The sequence below is a fragment of the Muntiacus reevesi genome, chromosome 2 (genome assembly GCF_963930625.1).
Source record: "Muntiacus reevesi chromosome 2, mMunRee1.1, whole genome shotgun sequence".
In the NCBI taxonomy this organism is placed as follows: Eukaryota; Metazoa; Chordata; class Mammalia; order Artiodactyla; family Cervidae; genus Muntiacus; species Muntiacus reevesi.
Window position 1 is genome coordinate 254,987,031 of NC_089250.1, and position 25,252 is coordinate 255,012,282.

A 25,252-nucleotide genomic window follows, 5' to 3' on the forward strand; every position below is an offset into this window, starting at 1 on the left:
GTTTTTCTGGGCCTTTCTCCCACTTGATAATTGAGGGCCCAGCCTGTTGCAAATGTCTCTGTATACACCTGGAAGTCCCCAAGAGATACAGACATAACTCATTTTATTGCACTTCATTTATTTTTTCCTTTTAATGAGCTTTGCAGATACTGCATCTTTTGCTAATTGAAAGTTTATGGCAACCCTGCATCAAGTCAGTCTATCAGTGCCATTTATTCAACAGCATTTGCTCCATCCGCAATGAAGGAGATATGAGTTCCATCCCTGGCTCAGGAAGACTCTCCCTCTCCCGCCAGAAGGAACAAGCAACCCACTCCAGCATTCTTGCCTAGGAAATACTGTGGACAGAGGAACCTGGGGGGTGGGGGTGGGGGGGGATAGTGTCACAAAAGAATCAGACACAACTTAGCGACTAAACAACAACAATAAATAATGTTTTTTAGGTACAATGCTATTGCACACTTAACAGACCACAGTAGAGTGTGAATATAACTTCTACATACTCTGGGAAACCAATTCATGTCAAATTCATGTGACTCACTTTAGTGCAATGGTCAAATCCACACTGTCTTCCAGGTACACCTGTATCTCAATGAAAAAGTGCATTACTCTGACTGGAATCTTCAGTTTCACTCCCTTCCTGCTATTCATGGCCCTCCTTCTCAGTTTGGATCCAAGCACCCTGCTGTGCAGTTGCTAAAGACACTCAACCTGTCCAGCATTCCTGAAGTTGGGTGGAAAGCTTCACTCACACTGCATTTTACTCTGTTAGCCAGGGACAAAACGGGACTGCTTATAAAGCTGGTGACTATGCCATAAAACAGATCCAAATGACCAACACCATGTTGTCCTCAGAGGACTGCAGCTGTGCTACTGGGTCAAGCAAGCTACCAAGTCTGGTCCTACAACCCCGGGGATTTTCCTGAAAATCTTCAATCTCACCAGCAAATAGATTTCCCAAGGTCAACTCTGCGCCTCACCAGGCACACCTCAAGTTCAGCCATGAACCTAGGTATGACCTCTACATTTTAGCCAAGAACACCACAAAAAAGTATAGCCCAGCCAAAAGCACTAACAAACTCAGAAGTATAGGGTTGAAAAGAATGTCAAGGCCCACTGCTGAAAGCCAGTGAGGGAGAGGATGGGCTGATACAGCCCACAGAGGATTTGGGCGACGTGTGGAGACTCCAAAGTGAAGACTCACTGACTTCAAGAACCAAACACCGCTGACAAGGCCTCGCCATGGGACCTTAGGAGCCCGACAACTCGAGCCTTAAACCCACCCAAAAGCCGGGGATGGCAGTGAGTGGGAGTGGCTTCGCCTTCGCGCCCGCCCAGCCCCAAGACTTGGAATGCCCATGGGCGGGGCCTGAACATCGCCCCGCCCTCGTCGCCCGCCACTCGGGTCACCTGACCTGCCCGCAGCTCACGTGATCTGTCCCCAGCGCCGCCATTTTGGAGCTCCTGATGAGGATGGGGAAAGCGGGGTAAAAGAGGGAAAAGATCCGTGATAGAGGTGGGCGAGGACGAGGGCGAGGGCACGGCCGGCTTCTGGCCGGCAAAGGAGGCTCGCGGAAGCAGCAGCTGCCGCCCGACCGCAGGTACCGCGTCCCGGGGCCGTCCCTCCGCCCGCTGTTAGCGCCGCCGCCGGCCATGTGCGTCCTCCCCTCAGGCCTCTACCGGTGCCGGCTTCCTGCTCAGCCGGTCGACACTCTCCCGGTGTTCGCCACATGCCCCAAGTTCCGTGTCCCTTTTCAATCCTTTGTCCCGTCCACAGCAAGAACTGGGAGACCCCGGACTTGCCTTGCAGTTTCGGGTGGGGGGAACCTGCCGCTCCCGGCTTAACTCTCACCAGCCTGGCCCGCAGGCAGGCCCGCCGGCCGTCGCGTCCCTTCCTTTGCACAGGTGAAACCGCTTCGCCTAGACCGGATGGAGCGAAAACGGTGTCCTCCCCGCGTCTCTTGACTACTTTTTTCAACCCCTATCTCCCCTGCCCTTCAGCCACTGCTTGGTGTAGGAAGAGCTAGTAGAAAAGCAATTCTGGTCTCTGCACCTATTTCGAACCACTTCGGTGAAGTAAGTGGTCTCCCTAATGATCAACCACTGAAATCACTGGGAAAAGCTGGGGGGCATCCGGAGTGAACGGTTTGTGTGTGGAAGCCCAGGATGATTAATTAGGCCGAGGCCACCATCCCAACCCGCAGGCGATCTTTTTAGTTACCGCAGTGGGCTGTAATTTGCTTTCGGTCTGCATCTCTCTTATCCGGCAATTACTGGATTTATCACCTCTTTCAGTCTGTACTTTCTTCTCTGCTGTGACTCAGTGTATGGGTTGCATTATTGATTAAAAGAGAAAGTCTGGCCCTGCGTTCTTTACCCCACTAACTCGTTTAAAATTAATTTCAGGGGAGAGCCAAATATGTGCTTTCTGCCCTGGCAATGAACTGTTTACTTAACCATAGTCGATAAAGTTGCATTATAGGTGAAATGAACACCATTCTTTGATCTTTTAAATTCATTCTTGCTAGTATAAAAAATAGCAAAGAAATGTAGAACTGGAGCAGGAAAGTGCCTTAGATGATATACGTAGGTCATTTGACTGTGACTTATCAGTTCATGCTGCCTTTCAGTTGTAGAACTGTTGGAAGTTTGCAGAATCAACCATTTAGACCTTATTTGTAATTAAGATTAAAATGGCGGTATACAGCTTATTACTTTTTATTCATTAGAAAGTTATATCAGTAAAGCCAAAAGTATTTTGAGTCAATTAGATAAATTTTGAGCTAAAACATGAAATATACGATTATTGGAGAAATTTCCAGAGCTGTTTTTTTCCAACTTGTGCCAAATCCTGAAGTCTGCTTGTTAGGTAAATTGTGTAAATTTGCATCACATAATTGGGTTCAATGAACATTCCTCTGAATTAGTTTCGACAGGACATATTGGGTAATTTTTCACTGTCCTCTCCCCCCCTCCCCCCCAAAAAAAATTACTACTTGGTTTCACCAAGAAAGAGAAATGTTTGATACTATATACTTTCATTCTTGGCTACAGCTGGATTTTGAAGATTGATCCAAGGGACTGTATTAATTTCAGGAATTGATTTGAAAGACACTGGCTCTGCCACTTAACAGCCATGTAACCTTGGGTAAGTCACTTAAACTGCACTGAGTGTTCCCTTATTTGTACAATTATGTACAAATAATATGTTACAATTGTGTAACACCCAGGTAACCTGCCCCAAAGATTTAATGAAGTTCAAACATGCGTTTGATACTGCCTAGCTGTAAGGGGCTATTGCTGTTTTCAGTATTTATTCTTTATACATTTTTTGTTCACGCTGAGAATTAAGAGGAAAATTGGTGTGTTAGAGGCCTGGCATGCTGCAATCCATGGGTCGCAAAGAGTCGGACACGACTGAGCGGCTGAACTGAGAAAGGATGGATTTAGAATAAGATAGACCTGTATTCTAATTCTTAAGCTAGCTATTACTTTACCTCTGTGAGCCTCAGTTTCCTCATCTGCAAATAAAGAGGCCAGTATTACCAGGTTCATTAGCAATACAAGAATCTGTACTGACATTGTTCTCTGGTCTGTGAGCACCTCAAGGGCACAGATTCCCTCTTATTTTGGTAGTCTCCAGCACATTGCTTGGCACGTTATAGGTGCTCATAGAATGTTAAATCTCTGGTTAACATTAGTTTCACCTTATGTCTTAATTGCAACTGCCAACTTCGAATATTCTCACAGGCTAGATGCCAGCTAAGAAATATTAGACATACTGTAATATTTACACTCATTTTTTTTCTTGGTGGACAGTTAATTACATTAAGCTAAGGAGATTTTAACTCAAGTATGTTAAAGCTGGCATTAGTAAGTTAAATCTACAAATAACATGTAAGCATTTTCAAAGTAACTTTCAGTTTATATCCCAGAAACATGAAAATTTGTCCAGCACAACTCTGGAGTTTTATAACTACAGAATGTAAAACGCTCAGAAACAGTGACTTGCTTAAGGTCACACAACTGAGGTTCCTCTAGCAGAGGAACCCATGAGCTATGCCCCCTGCCACCTTTTGGCTAGAGCAAAATAAATATTTTTCTCTTTCAGAATTACAATGATGTGGAAGAATGAGGAATTGACCATTACTTCTGTAACACAATTTTTTTTTCTAATTGGAAGAACAATCTTAGTCTGAAAGAAAAGATGCTTTATATAACATACTGAACCGTCTTCTTCCACAGAAAATTACAGCTTTTATGCAGTCCCACCCAGGCCCGCATGAATTGTTCAACTTGATTTTACTTATGATAACCATACTGCTATAAGTGAAAGGAACTAATTAGATGTACAAATAAGCCAAATAGCAAATTTTAAGGAAATAAAGACAGCTGATATAAGTTGGCTCTTTTCTTGGGAAAGACATTAATTACAAGCTTTTGCCTGTGGGCGTCTGTTGTGTAGGAAAGTGGAGAAGGTTGTAGAACATTTCTGGTTTGGGATACAACATTTATTTACTTATAGCAATTTGATATATTTGGTCGAATGTTACGTCTAAAGATTTCAAATGAGAAACACTCTGTTTTGCTGATGTCTGTAGTCTTTCCTCATTCTAGTAAACCTTACTGTTCAGCCATACTGGTCTTTTCTCTAATCTCTAGATAGCATGCTTATTCTCTCTTCTGAAAATCTATTGATGTTATGGTTGCTTTCTTGTCACCAGATTCCAAGAAAGCAAATGGCAGGCGCACTCAGATTAGCACAATTCAGGGAGGATATATTTTAAAAGATACTTATAAAGATGTAGGACCTATATAGTCACGCCCCAGGAATCATTCAGTTACAAGGAACGCAGCATCAGGAGAAAGGAAAGGCCTGTAGAACAGCCTGCCTGGAGAGAATGGCCTTCTGTTGAGGATCACAGCCGGTTCAAGGTGACCTCTCGGGAGGGAACCAAGAAAATGAGTGTCTTGATCTCCCTTTGCTGCCTCCTCCTGATTTCCTGTTATGGCTCCCGGTTGGTATAACTCAACCAGAGGGCATGGGAGCCTAATGATGTAATTCCTCCTGGAACAGAGAGCAGAGTGGAGAATCAGTCATTGAGCCCACAGGGGCAGATGGATGACATCCAGAAGGCTCTTCTTTCGGAATGCAGTATGCATCTTACCTCTTCAGGAAGCCTTTGTTTCCCTTCCTGACCGAAATTAGCTTTTCAGTCTCTGTTAGGATTTGGTCATTGACTGTTGCCTTCTAACTGTTTCACCTTGGGTGATTGTTGTTCAGTCACTAAGTCGTGTCCGACTCTGCGACCCCATGGGCTGCAGCACGTCAGGCTTCTCTGTCCTCCACTGTCTCCTGGAGTTTGCTCAGATTCATGTCCATTGAGTTGGTGATATTGTCTAACCATCTCATCCTCTGCCACCTCCTTCTCTTTTTGCCTTCAGTCTTTCCCAGCATCAGGGTCTTTTCTAATGAATTGGTTCCTCGAATAAGGTGGCCAAAGTATTGGAGCTTCAGCTTCTGCTCCAGTCCTTCTAATGAATATTCAGGACTGATTTCCTTTAGGATTGACTGGTTGGATCTCCTTGCAATCCAAGGGATTCTCAAGAGTCTTCTCCAACACCACAGTTCAGAAGCATCAATTCTTCCGCGCTCAGCTTTCTTTATGCTTCAACTCTCACATCCATTCATGACCACAGGAAAAACCATAGCTTTGACTGTATGGACCTTTATCAGGAAAATGATGTCTCTGCTTTTTAATATACTGTCTAGGTTTGTCATAGCTTTTCCTTTCAAGGAGCAAGTGTCTTTTAACTTCATGGCTGTGGTCACTGTCCATAGTGATTTTGGAGCCCAGGAAAATAAAATCTGTCACTGCTTCCACTTTTCCCCTTCTGTTTACTATGAAGTGATGGGACTGGATACCATGATCTTAGTGTTTTGAATATTAAGTTTCAAGCCAGCTTTGTCACTCTCTTCTTTCTCCCTCATAAAGAGGCTCTTTAGTTCCTCTTTACTTTCTGCCATTAGAGTACTATCATCTGCATATCTGAGGTTTTTGGTATTTTTCCCAGCGGACTTAATTCCAGCTTGTCATTCATCCAGCCCAGTATTTTGCATAATGTACTCTGCATAGAAGTTAAATAAGCAGGGTGACAATATACAGCCTTGTATTGCTTTCCCAATTGTAAACAGTTACTGCATGTATAGTTGTAAATGTTGCTTATTAACCCACACACAGGTTTCTCAGGAGACAGGTAAGGTGGTCTGGTACTCCCGTCTCTAAGAGTTTTTCAGTTTGTTGTGATCCATACAGTTAAAGGCTTTACTGTAGTCAGTGAGGCAAAAGTAGATGTTTTTCTGGAATTCTCTTACTTTCTCCAGATTCAAGGAATGTTGGCAATTTGATCTCCTGTTCCTCTGCCTTTTCTCAACCCAGCTTGTGCATATGGGAGTTCTCAGTACACCTACTGCTGAAGCCTATCTTGAAGAATGTTTAACATGGCTTTGCTAACATGTGAAATGAGCACAGTTGTACAGTCGTTTGAGCTTTCTTTGGGATTGGAATGAAAACTGACCTTCTCAGCTTGGGTACTGCTGGATTATTTAAAAGTGGTTAATTCTTTTTAACTTCTAAGTATGAGTCTTTCCCACTCAACTCAGTTTTAAACCGTGTGAGTAAAATTTTTTTCCATTTTTCTTTATACCTAGCTTCATGCCTTGTACATACTTTTTGGTTTTTTTTTAGCTTTTTAGTTTTAAAATTCTTTATAGTTTACACAAGTAGAAAGAATACTATAATGAACTCTAAGGTACTCATCATTCCAGTTAGAAAATTTGCTGTTCTTGCTTGATTTGTCACCCCCTCTGAGGTCCCCTGCTCCTCCACCCTTGGTAATGTTTTTTTTTTTAAGTTGCATTTACCTTGATCTCTTGGAGGCCATGGATAGTATGCAGATTATCTTAATCCAGGTTGTCAGCATTCTTGAGCCACTAGGATTGTATTTGTACTCCTTATTTTTAATCTCCTTTATTATGCAGATTTTACCTCAGCACATGTGATCTCAAACGCACATGCACGTTGGTGGCCCAAGTGAAATTTCTGTGAAAATTTTAAGAGTTGGCCAATATTCAACTTAACTTCCTCTCTTAGTATACTTTATTATGAGCTGTTTATCTAACCTTTTTTAACCGAGGCTTTTGTCATAATGAGGCTTGTGCGTTGACTTTGCCATGTGGACCCAAACTGGTTTTTCAGGTGTTTCTTGATGTACTTTATGTTGTGATATCTGTTTTATAGGTGCCATTTCTGTACTTATCCCCAAATGTATGCAGTCTCTAAAATGAGATACTTGCATAAATGTTCACAGAAAATTGGAGCATCTGCTGCAAATTTCCATTAGCTCTTAATGCCTGAGCAGACAGCTTTAAAATCTGAATGTGTTGTCAGATTCTTTTGTATTAGTCTTTTTCTTGCAGTGAGATGAGCTCCTCCTCTTCTTCATTTCACTTTCTTTTAAGGTACATGCTGAACTATCCTCAGGGAGCAATTTGCACTGCTCTGTCTCCCTCCTATTATGTCATTAAATAGTAGAAGGATAATACAAGTCACCTTTGTAACCCTGTGGGTGTGTAGAGTCTGTGAGCAAATATTCACTTGTTAACCTCCAGATTATCAATCAGCCTACATAGCTGTCTCATTTCTTGGGAAGGAGACCTTCCATCTGTAGTAGGGCACCAAATCTTATGTAAGAAATTGAATGTTCAAGGAGTCCTAGTAACTATTTAACTAAGAAATTTGCATTAATCAATTGAACTGAAAGAAATAAAGCCTTAAGTGAATGACCCTATAGGGAAATCAGTAATCACTTGAAGAGCCAAAGCTTCCCTTGGCCTACAAATGTGGAATTCTCAGGCAGTGTGGGCTTCCCAGGTGGTGCTAGTGGTAAAGAACCCACCTGCCAATGCAAGAGACAAGAGATTCGGGATGGGGAAGATCCCCTGGCGGAGGGCATGGCAACCCACTCCAGTATTCCTGCCGAGAGAATCCCATGGACAGAGGAGCCTGGTGGGCTGCAGTCCATAGGATCACAAAAAAGTTGGACACGACTAAGCGACCAACACTTTCATTTTCACTGTGAAGCCACAAGGGATTTTTTTAAAGAAACAAATTGTTCTCCCCACTGGCCCCTTCTTTAGTGACTTAAGATTGACTGTAGAGATTTAAAAACACTTCTGTTCTTCCTGCTTGAGAGAGATATAAAGGAAATAGTCTTTTGAGAGGTAATGCCCTCAGTTTGTTTAGGGGGGACAGTGACCCAAGGGCCACTGGCCTTGGGGAGCTGGCAGAGCTGTCTTTGCTGTAATGGCTGTGGAATGCATTCCCTGCTGGGAGTACAGCTAGAAGTAGAAGAGAGAAAAACCGCAAGGCAGTGTGTCAGGACGGAGGGGAGAAGTGGTACTGAAGAAACCGAGAGTAAAATGCTTGCCTTTTTGCACGATGTGGATCTGGCTATGGAAAGTTAGGGTGCCACAAAGAGTAGAAAATAAGAGCAGGAGCGCCGTAACTGCTGTCAGCTGATGGGGGAGAAAAGGGCCTGAAACTGATCAGAGGACTGGGGAGGCCCTATAGGAGTTCAGGTACCATCTTGGTAGCAGCTTATGGGCCCCTAAAAGGTGATTCAGCCACTTGCAAGAAGAGGAGCCTTGCTTCACCTCCTGAAATGAATTCAGAACCTGTACTGAGGTTTAAGAATATGATCTTTGGCCTATAGCTAGTTCTACTAGTAATTTTGCTGGCATTTACTGAATGTTGTGAGTAAGATTCCAGAATGCACCTAAAATGTGGAAAAACAAAACTTGGTGCTGGAAAAAAGCCTAAACTTAAAAATGTGTTCCAAGTCAACAAGTTAATCTCACTTTAAGCCAAAGGAAATGCTTGAAAGTTCTGCCAGAAAATGAAGTATTCAAGATTTAGGCTAAAAGATAAAGCATTTCATATTAATGCCTTCCTTGGCCATGACACATTACTTGAACCTACAGATAACCCCTTTTAAGGCCTCTGTGCTTTTTTAGACCTGAAACACAACTAGGATATCAATTTTTACCTTCTCTGCTGCCCCTTTCCCTTTCAGAAAAAAAAAATATATATATATATGTACATGAGTGTGTGTGTGTATGAGTAATAGTTGACCACTAATATGACCTCTGAAAAACCACAGCGTAGTTTGTGGTTTATTGTCAGGAGAATAAATAAAAGGAGGAACTGGATCATTGCTTTTATTTAGTTTCATTTGTATAATACTTCTCAAAATTCTCTATGCCCTTTACATAAAGTTACATGCCCCTATTTTCACAATTCTAAAGATATGGGGAGGGAAAAAAAGTTTATGATTTTAGTAATAAATCACAATTTCACTTGGTGCAAGAAATTGTCTCCTGAGAACTGCATCAATCATATGTTGAATTTACAGAATAGTGTTTCATAATCCTTGAGGTGATTCCACGTGCCCTGAGAATGACGATAGCCCTTTAATAATGGAATAGCAGTCTTTTTTTTTTCCCTTTCTGGCATTGTACAAAAGAGGAGTACTGATTAGGTCCAGCTAGATGTTTAGGGGAAAGTCAAGAAAAAAGGAGATGTAGTTAACTCATTTCCAAAGAAAGAAATGAAGCATTGAAAGACCTTGATCATCAGTCTCAATAGGGGAGAGCACTCCAAAGAAAAATTCTAAGCAATTTAAGTCTCTACTGAGGATAGCCAGGTATATCAATATGGAGCCTCCAGGTTAGAAAATACTTAGATCAGTTTAAAGAGTAGTTTAGATTTCCTGAATTATATGCCTATAATGATCCTGTAACCTGGTGTTTCTTTCTGTCATATATTGTTTTTTTAGATATGGAAGAAAGCAGCAGTGTCGCCATGTTGGTGCCAGATATTGGGGAACAGGAAGCTATGTTGGCTGCCAAAACTGTCATCAGTTCATCATTAGAAATTGATGAACAAAGAAAAGCTAAAACAGATCCATTAATCCATGTTATCCAAAAGTTAAGCAAGATAGTGGAACATGAAAAGTCACAAAAATGTCTTTTGATTGGCAAAAAACGGTCACGTTCCAGTGCTGCATCACACTCTCTTGAAAGTCAAGAATCTTGTGAGATTCCAGCTAAAGTAACCCAGTCACCTGCTACTGATATTAGAAGGGCTGAGATGTCTCAAATACATTTTACCCCTGACTCTCCTGCCCAGAGTGATGGGAAGGCTATGTCTTACCAGTGTAGCCTTTGTAAGTTTCTGTCACCATCTTTTTCTGTGTTAAAAGATCATATCAAGCAGCATGGTCAGCAGAACGAAGTGATATTAATGTGCGCAGAGTGCCATATTACATCAAAAAGCCAAGAGGAACTTGAAGCTCACGTGATAAATGACCATGAAAATGATGCCAACAGTCACACTCAATCCAAAGGCCAACAGTGCGTAAGCCCCACCAACCCCTTGTGTCACCGAACCTCAGAAAGAAACAGTGAAACCATTCCTGACATCCCAGCAAGTGTGGACAACCCACAGACTCATACTGTCCAAACAGCGTCCGTGGCAGAAATAGGAAAGAGGAAATGGTATGCCTATGAACAGTATGGCATGTATCGATGCTTGTTTTGTAGTTACACTTGTGGCCAGCAGAGAATGTTGAAAACACATGCTTGGAAACATGCCGGGGAGGTCGACTGCTCCTATCCAATCTTTGAAAATGAGAATGAGCCCCTAGGCCTGCTGGATTCTTCCGTGACTGCTGCACCCAGCGGTGTCCACGCAGTAGTCATTGCGATTGGAGACAATGAACTGAGTATCCACAACGGGCCGTCAGTGCAGGTGCAGATTTGCAGCTCAGAGCCGTTATCCTCTTCCTCTCCGTTAGAACAGAGTGCAGAAGGTGGGGTTCATCTCAGTCAGTCAGTTACCCTTGACCCTAACGAGGAAGAAATGCTCGAGGTGATTTCTGATGCCGAGGAGAACCTGGTTGCTGATAGTCTCCTTTCATCAGCACAGAAAATCATTAGCAGCAGCCCAAATAAAAAGGGTCACGTTAACGTGATAGTGGAGCGTCTGCCGAGTGCTGAAGAAACGCTTTCACAGAAACATTTCCTTATGAATGCCGAGATCGAAGAGGGGAAAAGCCTGAGCCCAACAGAAGCCAAGATTGGGTGCGAAGGAAGAGAGGAAGTCTATCATGCTGATAAATGCACTGTTGATATCGGGGGGCTGATCATAGGCTGGGGCAACTCAGAGAAGAAAGACAGCGAGTTAATAAACAAAGGACTGGCTACTGATGAGAATGCCCCACCGGGCCGAAGAAGGACAAATTCTGAGTCTCTTAGACTACACTCACTAGCTGCAGAAGCCCTGGTTACAATGCCCATAAGAGCTGCAGAACTAACACGAACCAACCTTGGGCACTATGGGAACGTAAACCTTTTAGACCCGGACACCGGACAAAGGCAAGTAGATGGGACAGTGGCAGCATATTCTAAAATGATGTCCCCACTGAAAAACTCTCCTGAGGGGTTAGCTAGTTTCAACCAAAGCAACTCTACCTTAGTAGCACTCCCAGAGGGTAGGCAGGAGCTGGCAGACGGGCAGGTTAAGACGGGCATCAGCATGTCCCTCCTCACTGTGATTGAAAAGTTACGGGAAAGGACAGACCAAAATGCTTCCGATGATGATATTTTGAAAGAGTTGCAGGATAACGCCCAATGCCAACCCAACAGCGACGCGAGTCTGTCGGGCAGCAGCGTGGTGGAGTACATCCCTAACGCCGAGCGGCCCTACCGCTGCCGGCTATGCCACTACAGCAGCGGTAACAAGGGTTACATCAAGCAGCACCTGCGAGTCCATCGGCAGAGACAGCCCTACCAGTGTCCCATCTGCGAGCACATTGCTGACGACAGCAAAGACCTGGAGAGCCACATGATCAACCACTGCAAAACAAGAATATACCAGTGCAAGCAGTGTGAGGACTCCTTCCATTATAAGGTGAGCATGGGCTCATGAAGTCCTTCAGAAAGCTGTAGGGTTTTAGAGCAAAGAGGGAGCTTTCTAGATACAGTCCACCCACCTCATTTTATAGGTGTGGAAACTGAGGCCCAGAATAGTTGGGTAATGTGCCCAGGGGACCCCTATTACTTGGTGTTAAAGTTGGGACTGGAATCTGGGTCGTCAGGATGTCTGGCATAGGATTCTTTTCCCCCGCATGCCCCATCTTTGACAGACCCTGTGTTTATTGCTTTAGTGTTTTCATGTGTATTATCTTTTTTAAATTGTGTTGATTTTAAAGTGCAAGGAAGTTGCAAGGGGATGTACTGTGGAGGGACATCATGCGCGCATCTGACTCACATTTAGCCTTATGTCATGAATGCACAAAAATACCTATTTTTAATCTTACGTGGCCCCTAAATGCAAGTCATTCACTTAAGATGCTACACAACGAGCCACGGGTGATTTATACCTTTGCACAGGGAGAAATGGGCTGTATGAGATATAATGAAAGATAGTGCAGTGTAGACAGAGCCATGTGTGTTATATTTCATGGGAAGTTCGCAGGACTTCCAAGGATTACCTTGGCTGATTTTCATTTTGTGTGCTACCTAAAACCAGCAACCCGTATGAAACACAGTTTTTGTAAAGGAAATTCTCATTCATTGAATCACGGGTTTAGAACTTTTCTTCATTGTGCCAGTTGACTGTGGCGGGGGTGGGGGAGGGAGTGTATCCCTAAACAGGTAACTGAGGTGTAGATTTTTGCTCTTAGATTAGCCAGTGTTGGGGTCCAGGTCCACTGAATAAATAGGTAATCAAGAGTTTTTAAAAAAGCCTCTGAGTCAAAAAGATTTTCGCTGTCACTTGGATTGCTCTCATGTAATTCTGAAACGGCCTCTGGCCTTGGACAAGCAGTCCATACGGATGATCTGCAGAGGCAAGTTCCAGGAGTTTCTTCTGTTGATACACTTGATTCATGGGGCTAGGGGTGAGGAGGAAGAGGTCCTTGGAGTCACAGTTCCAGTTAAGTCTCTTTTACACATTTAGTTGATATTTAAAAGCAGAAGTGCAGAAGTTAACTAATTGGGTTGATTTTCGTGAAGGTATTGAGTTACTCTGAGCACTCTGCTTGTTCCTCCTCTGGGCTCAGCAGTGGTTCAGGAAGCGTACACACACTCTGCACAAGCGCCACTAAGACAGCCGTGGCTTCCTTTCAGAGAACGTGGAAAGAGGAACTAACTGCCTTTTTGATAAGATTGTGTTTTCTCTAGTGTATTTCTTCCTGTAAGTTGTCAAATGTGTCAAGTTATCTTTTAGCACATTTGGTTTTTAAATACTGGTAGTGTGTTCTAGGTACTAGGCCATGAAAGCAGTTCATTCCTTTCTGTAGCCTGCTAGTAACTGTTCTCTCAATTTTTTAGAGTCAACTGAGGAACCATGAGAGGGAGCAACACAGTCTTCCAGATACCTTGTCAATAGCAACTTCTAATGAGTCCAGAATTTCCAGTGATAAAACTGATGGAAAATGTGTTCAGGAAGGTATCTGTGCATTTTTTTAAATTATATATAAATGAGATTGACTAGCATACAAAGTGAAAAAATGCCCTTTGTTGTCATGTGGGTTACTTTCAAGACTAAGGCTGTGTCTCTTCTCCTCTGTTTTTATACTATGTGAGTGAATCTTATCTCTTGAGTACTAAGTGAATATTGTTGGTAAGTACTCAGGCTCAACCGTCTTAGGTAGGTGTGCTCTGAAATTTATGCTGTCCTGTAAGAGCCAGGTTCAGCAGAAGCCCTGAGGTGACACGCCAGCAAGCCGGGGGAGCTGCAGCGTGGAAGGAAAGCCTCTCCCTCTCTCAGTGCCGGCTGACCCACTGAGAACGGAGCTTTTGCAGATGGTAGGCCCCCACCTCAAACTTTAGCTGAGGCTTCCTGCTGTGATCTTACTCTTATCCAAGTGTGACTGCCAGATTTCATCTGCATTATTTAAAAAAAAAAACAACACAGGCTCTTTTTATGTACCAGTTAGGTGCCAGTCGGCCGAGTTTCTGCTAATAGGAATATTAGAATCAAAAGATTTAATTAGAGTTCCATGAAAAGGCGGATGCCACATCCGGAGAATTAGGGATAAAGTGTAATAAGCTGTGCTTCCTTGCATCAGCTCACTTAAATTGATATACTTTAAATGTCTCAATTGTGGTACATAGCGTTTATGGGAAATAAAACATATTGGGGTGACTTTCCTTTTTAGATTCCCTCAGAATTAAAGTTAGAAACAACTGCAGAGTAAAATGTTTTGCCATAATGTTTCATTAAATTATACCCCAGAAAGCATAACTGATCCTAGAATGTTTCTGAAAGAACTGATTTTGACACCACTGTAGCACCAAAATTCCCTTGTCAAACAGATGTCATCCCTGTAAAACTATCCAAAACAAAAGGAGTTTATGACATAGCATCTGTTCCTGCGATAGATGGCTGAGCTAAAACTGTTTTGTTTCCTTTATACAAAATAGCCCTAACTGCCTCCTTTTATTTTAATTCATTATGTTTCCATATCCCCTTTAAAGGAGACATTAGAACATTTGATATCTTTGGACCATAAATCCCTAATGAAGGAATAAAGTAAGTACTACTCACTGGTACCACCTGCGGTTACTACCAGCGGTGGAATATGTCTTTTCTAGCACCATCTCCAAAAGCAATAATTTAAAACTGTCCAAATGGGTTAACAAATTAAAACCTACAATTTGAATTAAAAAGATTGAAATGTCAACTCAAAATTAAAGTAACCAGTTTGGGCTTCATAGCATTACATCTCTCCACCATATTCCGTTTTCAAGCATCTTTCTTTTGTGACTCAAACTCTTGTTTCTTAGGGTGACGTATATAGATTTTAAATTGCTTCTCATGCCTACTCCCCCCATTCAATTCTGTTTACTGGTAGGATAACAGTTCAGATGACTGAGAATTCCTGCTTGCTTAATCTGCACTGATACTTTATTGATTCAGTATTAGATATTTTAGAATCTGGTGGTTGGATTGAACGAGTTTTTAGCTCACAAAGAAGGTGAAAATGATTCACATTTTTAACCATTTAATAAACTTATTAAACAAAAGGGGGAGATGTATACTTCTGTGGCTTCGAGTCTCTGTCACGATAGCCCAGGTAACTTGTAACTCATTTTTGACTCAGAGGCCCAGGGTAATAGCACCACAGACATTTGTTCTGCCAGAAGGTATGGAGTGCCCATCGTGAGCTGGATACTCTGCAGAGTGCTTGGAATGCAGTAGAGCTGTCAGTGCCCTTGAGGGGCCCAGCCCAGTGAGGAACACATAACAGTATTAACGAGTACATTAACAAACCCCACAGGTGGCTCAGAGAGCTGTAGACAGAGCACTTTCATATGGAGTTTCTTAATGAAACTTAATTAATTGTTCTTTATTGTAAACCTACAATTTGCCAAGCCCTGGGGATTTTATGTAAGCAGAACAAGCAGATCCCTGCCCGCAGGGAGGCTCCAGCTAGTGACGGGTCAGACTTGACACCAGCACACAGGTAACATACAGACTGGGGTGAGGTACAGCATGCTCCTGGGCTTACAAACCATGCTGGGAAGTTCCAGCATTTCCATTTTGTAGATGAGGAAACCAGGTCCTCAAGAGGGGAAATAATTTGCCCATGATCACACTCATACGAAGTGGCAGAGCAGGGACTGAGCCCAGGTTTTTGAAATTTAAATCCAGTATTCTTTCCGTTGGAAACAGTTGCTTGAAGTAGCACAGCCTCTCATTCTGTGCTATATTAAGTTTTCCCATCTGTCATTTTTATTAGTTGTCATTGATCTGTAATATTTCTCACACAGAACCATTATACAATATTTCACACTTCTTTTTTTCAGAGTTTTTTTTTTTAAACTCTTATCTGGAGTAGTGCCACTTATAATCAAGTCCAAGTTTTTAACCCACCAATTAAGAGCAGTACTTAGATTATAATTATGATTAGTGTGTATATTAATGTTACAGATTTATACTACGAAATTAGGACATTTTGTTCTGCCTGGCAAAAGTAATTATTAGCCAAAGAAAATTGCAATTTTAGAAAGCTTAAATTTAACCTAAGGATTTTCTTTGTTTTGTTAAAATTTCCGTATGGGAGTTCTTTTGTATCACCAATTTTACTTTTCTGCAGCGTGTGCTGGTGTTCTACCTAAGCTTTCTTCCTGTTCTGCCTTGTTCTGCAATTTCTATGCTCGCTCTGTTTCTGAATATAAAGCATTCAGGCTATGACTGGCCTGTGAACTCTGTGCTGACAGAAGAGTAAATAAATTGTTCAGTATCTTCAGGAACAAGCAGTTTTCTATGATCAAGTCATTTTGCTTGTATTGCCTCAAGCTTACCCCGATTTGAATCCTGCCCACCCCCCACACCTCGCCCCTTGTTGCGGTGTGAGTTTAGTAACAGGGCCTAATTCCATGGGTCTGTGTTTCCTGGATTTCAGAGAGCTGCATGTTCACCTTAGTCCTTGTAAACTGTCAGCTTACGGGGTATAGTTATATTGCATTACATAGCACTTAATAATTTGCCTTTGCTTTTCCCTCTGTTGTCAGTTATAAACAAAGGAGACCTACAGAGTGAAAAAGCTCTGACCTTTGTATACTGAGTTTGTCATAGATGCTTTGTAGCTGTACTCTCTAGTACTGGATTATAGTATTAAATTACAACTGGTTAGCAAATCAGTGTTTCCTGACGACTATATCCTATATGGATGAAACCAACACCTTTCAGATTCACAGTTTATCTCTGGTTAAATCAGTTTCAACTCAGTCAGCAGGGCAGCTGGCATCAGGTTCATTATAGTTTAGAATTTTATACAAGGTTATGTAGAAGCTAACCCAATATATTTTTACAGGTCAGATGATACTCACTTTATATCCACAGAAAGTGCAGATGCAGGAGAACCCGTAAAGCTAGATTTGAGCCTATTGACTTTATTAACCAGTGAGAAAGCCTACATTGAAATGTTAACACTGTGTGGTATAAATTCTCATTTACAGTGGAATGTAAATATTGTTGTTTTAATCTAATCCAACCACATCACTAAAACTGAAATGCTTTGTCCAGGGAATAAGTCTTCAGTCCAGAAACAGTATAGATGTGATGTATGTGATTATACAAGTACAACATATGTTGGTGTCAGAAACCACAGACGGATCCATAACTCTGATAAGCCTTACAGGTAAGTGTGATAATCCTGGCATTTTAATACTTGTATTTACAATACTGTAAAGAAAAAAATGGAAGTAATTAAAAATTCGTAGTTGTTTAAGCATAGGTTAAGCACTAGGAAACTTTCACTTCCTGGTTTCACGAGTATTGTGTAGTTTGTTAAAGAACTTGACTATTAAGCTTTAGTCTCAGGATGATAGGCTTATTTTTTACTAGATTTTGCCTAGGAGCAACAAAAGAAGATGCCTATATCTGTCAGTTTCATGTGGGTATAAATTAGCATAGCAATTTTCACTGCTTAGAGTACATTTCAATAATTTGGTAGTTAAGTATTCAATATTCCAGCAGAAGACTCTTAAAACTTAAAAGCAATAAAATTCCCCATGAAAGATTCTATTTTTGAAAATAAATCTTACCATGTGTAGAGTAAGATCATTTAATTTTGTTACTTGATTTTTTACAAAAGCTCATTCTAATGTGTATTCAGAAAATATAGGTGTTCTCAGTTGATTAAGATAGGCTGATAAATAGAAATAATTACTTCTTAAATAAACTTTGCCTCTGGAGAATAAACTACTTGTTGTTTATGTATAGTAAAGATACAGATATTTTTGCAAAGGTTGTCCAGCTGTCACAGAGCAGTGTGTTCTACTGGTAGCCATCAGGGAACATCGGGTTTCCAGTCGGAGCTAAGCCAGTCACCGTGACTGATCGTGCTCGGCAGTGCCCTGGGCTTCTCTGTCCCCTTGACAAAACTTGGTTCCTGTTTTAACTCTCTCCCCAGGTTTTATAGGTGTGACACAGGTCACTGTGGGAAAGTTACTATATTAATATCCAAATGAGAACCTGGCAGACTGTACCTTAAATTGCCATTGCTTGATCCCATACTGTGGCACACTCACTCTCGCTCTCTTTATATATATATATATGGTTTTAATATAGAGAGTATATATATATATATATATATATATATATATATATATATATATGGTTTTAATATAGAGAGTATATATATGTGGTTTTAAATAATTGTATATGGTTTTAAATAATTAATAAATGCAGTGAGACTCTTCTTCCTATTACATCAGAGAAGTCTTAGTAGGTTATCTTCCACACTTCCACACTTGTTCACATAGTACTCTTTCACTGGGTTTGACCTGAGTGCCTTAGAAAAAATGTTGTCACGCCATCCCCTCCATGTAATTATTACCTTTCACGTAACACTTGTTTTCCAACTTTCAAATCCTGTGACTCTTCTTTTAACCTTCTTTAAATACTTCCCCTTTGTCTTCATGAGATTTGCACTCTACAGAGCATTATGGGTTACCATATTCTTTTCCAGTATGTTTCTAGGACTTTCTGTTAGAAAGCATAGTCTTCTTGATATCTAATTTAATATTGAGTTATAGTTTTCCTGGCTTATTTCATGTATACTTCATTCAGTTTTGCTGCCTAGCACACTTATGGTCAGAGTTAAGGCTTGCTTTTTCAGAGCGCATACACCATGCATTTCTGGTAGCATGTTACTTGGAGCGCTGAAGGGTCTGGCTTATGAGGTCATCTCAGAAACCCTGTCCTCACTGCAGAAAGAAGAGAGCTATTTTCCATTCCCATGTTAGGACAGGGAAAGATGAAAAAGGCCTCATCCTGTCCCAGACCTACCAAATGTAGCAAACTTTGTTCTTTTCAGTGCTTTATTAAGGAACATTCTAAGTAAACCACATACCAGTTATGATAATTATAACATTGACCCCAAAATTAGTAAAAGGTGTATTCACATTTTTCAGACATTAGATTGTCTCTGGCTTAGCTTAATATTGGGGTACTAGAGTTACTGCTGCTTTCCTTCCTCCCACTTTCATGAATGACTAGCTAGAGATGGAACAGCAAAACACTTTCCTCATGTCCCGAAGGTTCCTCCTGACTGTGGCTTTGAGCCCATTTTCCCTTAGAAACATAATTATATCAGTACTCGGATTCCAAAACTACATGGCGAGACGGAGAGTAGGAGGAACAACATGACAAAGAGGGACATGCATGGGCTTTGGACTGAAGTACTCAGCGCACTACCTGACACACAGTAGGTACTCAGTAAATGACTGATGTGCTTGTGTGCTAAGTCACTTCAGTCGTGTCCGACTCTCTGAGCTGTATAGACTGTAACCCGCCAGACTCCTCTGTCCATGGGATTCTCCAGGCAAGGATACTAGAGTGGGTTGCCATGCCCTCCTCCAGGATATCTCCCTGACTCACGGATCAAACCCACATCTCTTAGGTCTCCTGCATTGACAGGTAGGTTTTTTACCACTAGCACCACGCAGGAAGCCCAGTGTTGAGCTTTAATGACTGATAGTTATCGGTATACCTTAGTTTTTCTCATCTATAAAATGGTTCTGGTTCTATATATTTATTATGTTTTGAAAATAAATATGTGGTAATATTCTTCCTTAAGTAGAAGAGTCACCCAGATATATTACTATATGTTGATTTTTTAGTGCCAATCCTATTTTAATACCCAGTCTAAAAATACCCAGTATTTCCTTAAATGTTTCAGAAGTATCTTTTTTTAGAGTTATTTTGTTTATATCAGGAGGTCCAAACATTGCATTTGATTGATGTGTTTCTTAAGTCTCTCTCTCTCTCTTTTAAAATTTTGAAATAGACTTTATAACTTAATGCAGCATATATCCTGAAAATTACATAAATCAAAAGCATACAGCTTGATGAATGGTCACAAATTAAACCCATCACTGTAATTCCTCAGACCAGGAAATAAACCATTGCCAGTTTCTCAGCAGCACCTTCTTCTTGGCCCTTCCACTCACTACCCCTGTCCCCCACCAAATAGCCACCATCTTGACTTCTAACATCATAAATTAGTTTTGCCTGTTTTTGAACTTAACAGGAATGAAGTCATACAGCACATATTCTTTTATGTCTGGCTTCTTTCATTCAGCACCATTGTGTGTAATTCAGTGTAGAATTAATGTGTTCCTTTTCATTACTGTATAGTATTCCATTAAGATTTACCACAATTTATTTTTTATTTACTTTTGATGGATATTTGTATTATTGCCAAACTTTCCCCCATTATGAATAATGCCAATATTCTTTTACATATTTTTTCATGAAATGGGTTATTTTCCATGGGTGTATACCTAGGAGTGGAATATCAGGGTAATAGAACATGCTACATTGAGGTGTGGTGGATATTGTCAACAGTTACCAGAATGGTTATACCAATTTACAGTGGTGGTAACAGTTCATTCTCTCATCAATACTTTGTTTTTATCAGTCTTGAATTTTGATCATTCTGGTAGGTACATATGTTGTGGTGGTTCTCATTTGCATTTCCTGATGATATATGTAGTTGAGCATCTTTTCATGTGTTAACTATGCATTTCTTTATTGGTGGTCTGCTTTTTTCTGACTGATTTTGCAGCTATTCTTTATGTGTTCTGAATACAAGTTTTTTGTTCGTTGGGTTTTTTTTTTTTTTTGGTCTATTATGTGTATTGTACATATCTTCTATGCTTAATGCTACTCTCAGTGGTTTCTTTTGAAGAAAAGAACTTTCTAGTTTTACTGTAATCAGATGTATTAATCTTTTTCTTTGTGCTTAGGCCTTATATATCTTTATACTCTGAAACTGATGCCAATTTTTCTAAATAGTCATGCAGTTAAGATAGATGATGAAAGGAGAGGTAAAAATGTGTGCTTATAAAATAATGAGCCTGATTTTCAGGGATTCACATTAACTGGGTCAAAAATTCTGTGTGCTTATGTATTAATGACCCTGGTTTTCTAATATGACACAAAAAGTAAAAGAGAAATCGCCAAAAAAAAACAAAACCAGAAAGATTTTAAGCAACAGAAATGACATTTGGAATGATAGAGTTGCCTCCCATGTGTGATCAGTCATTGTAAAAAGTCTGGTCTTTATATAGCTATATTATAAATGGTAATAATAATGGCTGGAGAAGGAAATGGCAACCCACTCCAGTATTCTTGCCTGGAGAATTCCATGGGCAGAGGAGCCTGACAGGCTGCCATCCATGGGGTCACAGAGAGTCGGACACGACTGAGTGACTAACACACAATAATAATAGCTAACATTTTTTTGTAAAAACATTTTTCATGGGCCAGGCAATGTGCTGAGTACTCAATCTGTGTCAGCCTACTTGATCCTCATGACAGCCAGTACTTAGGAATGTTACTACTATTAATGTTGTACTGATAGATATGGAAAGGAGGCTGGGTAGATGAAACAATCTCCCACGATCTCCCCAAGTGGCAGAGCCAGGCCTTGAACCCTTGCTGCTGTCAACTGTGCCACTCTGCCTGTATCTGCTTTGCCAGAGAGAACTCTTCATGAGGCGTGCTGCCAAACCACCCCCAACTTAGTGGTGTAAAACAGCAGCTCTTTTATTCGACTCGGGGATTCTGTAGCTCAGGATTTCAGAAAGGGGATTATAAGGGTGGCCTGTCTCTGTTCCATGAGGTCTGGGACTCAAGAGGGAGGACTTAAAGTCTGGAGATAACTGAGTTGACAGGGGTAGCAGGCATCTGAGGGCTCCCTCACCAGTTGGACTGTCGACTGGGGCCTCAGCTGGACCTCTCAGCTGGAACACATACATGATTTCTCCGCATGGACTTTTCCAAGTGTGCTGGTTCCACAAGTGAATGCTTAGGTGAGAAGTAGATGAAAGCAGTGTTACCTTTTATGACATACCCATGGAAGTCACATGTCATCACTTCCACCAACTTAGACTTCTTTTTTTTTAATTTATTTATTTTTAATTGGAGGATAATTGTTTTACAATATTGTGTTCACTTCTGCCATGCGTCAACATGAATCAGCCATAGGTATATATTAATATATGTCCCATCACTCTTGAACCTCCCTCCCACCTTCCACCCTATGCATGCTATACTTACTCGCTTCAGTTGTGTCCAACTCCGTGTGACCCTGTGGGCTGTAGCCCGCCAAACTGCTCTCTCCATGGGATTCTCCAGGCGAGAATACTGGAGTAGGTTGCCATGCCCTCCTCTAGGGCATCTTCCCGACCCAGGGATCGAACCGCGTCTCTTATGTCTCCTGCATTGGCAGACAGGTTCTTTACCACTGGTACCACCTGGGAAGCCCACCTTCCACTCCACAGATTTCTTAATCTCTGAAATTTCTTAAATCTGAAACCACGTTGAATTGTTAGTCAGTTGTATTAGCTTGGGAAAAATCTCAAGTCTTTCAAAACCCTGAATTTGTTTTAAGGAAAACAGTTTAGCTTATGGTTTAATTTGGAGGGAAAAGAAATGTGTTTCGTTTAGAAGGAATGAACCAATGGACTTTGTTTCTTACAGTGGCACAAAGAGTTCTTGGGTTCATCACAGAATTTGAAGTGGTTCTTCTCTGGGCCTTAGTTTATGTATTCCTTTAGAAGCGTAGAAAATTGAATGTGGTAAGACAAATCCTATTGCAAGGTTTCTACTTCAGTCTTTTCACATATGTTCAAGTCATACCTCCAGTAGTGCAGGACATCTGGTTCTGCTTTCCTTTGCCTAACCCCTCAAGACAGTTGTTCCTAATTAAATCAGATTTGGAGTAATGTCCAAGTAAAGCCCCAGGCCAGGGAAATAGGATAGTTTAACCACATTCTTAGCTCTGTGGGGATTAAAGTAACTGACCTATTAGCAATGGGAGAAAGCCTGTAGAAAAATTCAGTTCAGATTTTTAGCCAGATTCAGAAACCTTGGGTTTTCTGATGTCAAATGTTTTCCATACCACCAAGCAACTCAGTTCTCAGCAGCATTAGCTGAGTGTCCTGCAAATTTAATTCAATCTTGACATTGTCTACCCAGAGATAGCATCAGATCCCACCAGTGAAGGGCTCAGTCCCACAAGACTGCCCTCACTTCAGATGCCAATCACAAGTCTAGGTTGTTACCTGTGCTTCTGCTGGCTGGCCATAAATCAGATACTAAATCAGCTGTAATTAAGATTCTTGTGATTGCCTCCTCAGGTTTGATTAATTGGCTAGAAAGGATACGATTGGACAATCAGATGAAGAGATACAGAGGGCAAAGTCCAGGAGAGGTGGAGTTTCCGTGCCTTCTCTGGGTGTGCACTGTCCCAGCCCTTCCGTGTGTTTACCAGCCTGGGAGCTCTCTGAACCATCCTTCAGGGTTTAATGGAGGCTTCATTACATAAGCATGATTGATTAAATCATTGGCCGTTGACAGTTGAATGAATCTCAGGGGTCTGTCCTCTGAGACTGGACGTTCCATCCCTCTCATCACATGGTTGGTTCCTCTGGCAATCAGCCTCCATCCTTAGGTCACCTAGGGCAGGGATCCCAACCTCTGAGACCCAATGCCTGATGATCTGATGTAATGATAATAGAAATAAAGTGTACAATCAATGTAATGCGCTTGAATCATCTGGAAACCATCTCCCTCATCCCCTATCCATGGAACAGTTGTCTTTCATGAAACCAGTCCCTGGTGCCAGAAAAGCTGGGGACCATTGACCTAGGAACTTTCCAGAGTATCACCTCATTAACAAACAGAAGACCTTTATCGCTCTGTCTCTTGGGGAATTCAAGGGTTATAGGAGCTCTGTGCCAAGAACTGGGACGAAGACCAAATATATAGTTATAAATCATGATATCACAGATTTCTATTGATGCATTAACGTTCTGTTCTTTTTCTGACTCAGCAAAATGCATAGTCATGGAATTTACACCTTCATGAAAGAATACAGATAATAAAAAAGTAAACTAGAATTTCAGAAAATAAGTGCAGTGAAGTGAATAAAACAAGACAGTAATTAATACTGGTTCATTCTAGTTGTTTTTTTAACTAAGAGAATTTGGTTTGCCCTATGAAATCATACAGTAAAAGCAGAGAAGGAATGAAAATAAGAAAATATTTTAGCTGATAGAAATATTTTCTTTAAAAGGGAGTAAAAATAGATTAAAGCCACCTTTACGTAACTTTGAAGTTAAGGTTCTCTTATCATTTTCGTCCTCCTCTTATCAGTTAAAAATCATTTTAGTAAATGCTTACCATTTTCAGATTGTTCCTGCATTTTTTTCTCATACTTAGATCTTTAAATGAATATTCACCATTGTAAATGTTCTTCAGAATAACCTTTGTACCAAGCTAAGGTAGGTATTCATAGAATTAGGACTTAGTTGCTCAGCACATTGCTCTTGCTTTCTCTCTCCTCTTCTTAAAAAAGATTTTAAGGACCTCATATTAAGGGATATTGAACAACAGCAAAATTTACAGAAATAAATCTTTATCCAGTAGAATGAGAGAGAAATTTGAAAAGTAAAAAAGGCTTCATCTATATGCCTTGTTTACATAGGAAAGTTAATGAAAGTGATAGACCCTAGGTTACCTGATAGATTACACTGAATTGTTAGAAAAGAGCATTTCTGACCATGAACAATATTTCACAGTAAATTTTAGCTTTTCTCCAGCTCTGAGAGATATTCATCCTCAACTACAACAACAGTGTAAGGGATATAGATTATATAATCAGATAAACGTTTAAATAAAGACCACGTTTCCTGACCAGTTGAGTTAGGACAGAAATTGGCTTCACAATTTTAACTAAACATCCAAAAGCAGAGAGTCTCATTTCAGACAATATAGTGAACTAGATAAAATTGAACAGCTGTCCCAATGAAGATGACTAAAATGCTGGGTAAATATTTAAAACAATGTTTACATGTATATTTTATCTATCAGGGAAACTTGGAAACTACAGAGATAAAAATCAAAGTAAAGCACATAACCTATAAGGTAAATGATCCTGTCAACATGAATGAATCTCAGAAACATTGAGCTAAGACAAAGAAGCAAGTCACACAAGAATATATAAAGAGTGATTATATGCTCGAAAAATATGTGAATAAACAATATTTTGGGATTGCTGTTCATTTGCTGAGTCGTGTCTGACTCTGCGACCCCGTGGACTGCAG

At 40.9% G+C, this 25,252-nt stretch overlaps 1 protein-coding gene across 3 annotated transcripts in view; it reads left to right on the forward strand.

Moving 5' to 3' along the window:
* Positions 1-1,455: 1,455 nt before the first annotated feature.
* ZNF507 (zinc finger protein 507) overlaps positions 1,456-25,252 on the forward strand; it is a 41,573-nt gene continuing 17,776 nt past the window's right edge. The window contains exons 1-5 of one of the 3 annotated variants that reach the window (XM_065925723.1): positions 1,456-1,601; positions 3,055-3,148; positions 9,898-12,032; positions 13,457-13,574; positions 17,160-17,274. In XM_065925723.1, coding sequence (XP_065781795.1) covers positions 9,900-12,032; positions 13,457-13,574; positions 17,160-17,274 — 2,366 coding nt within the window. In that variant the 5' untranslated portion in view covers positions 1,456-1,601; positions 3,055-3,148; positions 9,898-9,899. The remainder of the gene's footprint in view (positions 1,602-3,054; positions 3,149-9,897; positions 12,033-13,456; positions 13,575-17,159; positions 17,275-25,252) is intronic. The other 2 variants (XM_065925722.1, XM_065925724.1) reach the window with 2 other exon arrangements.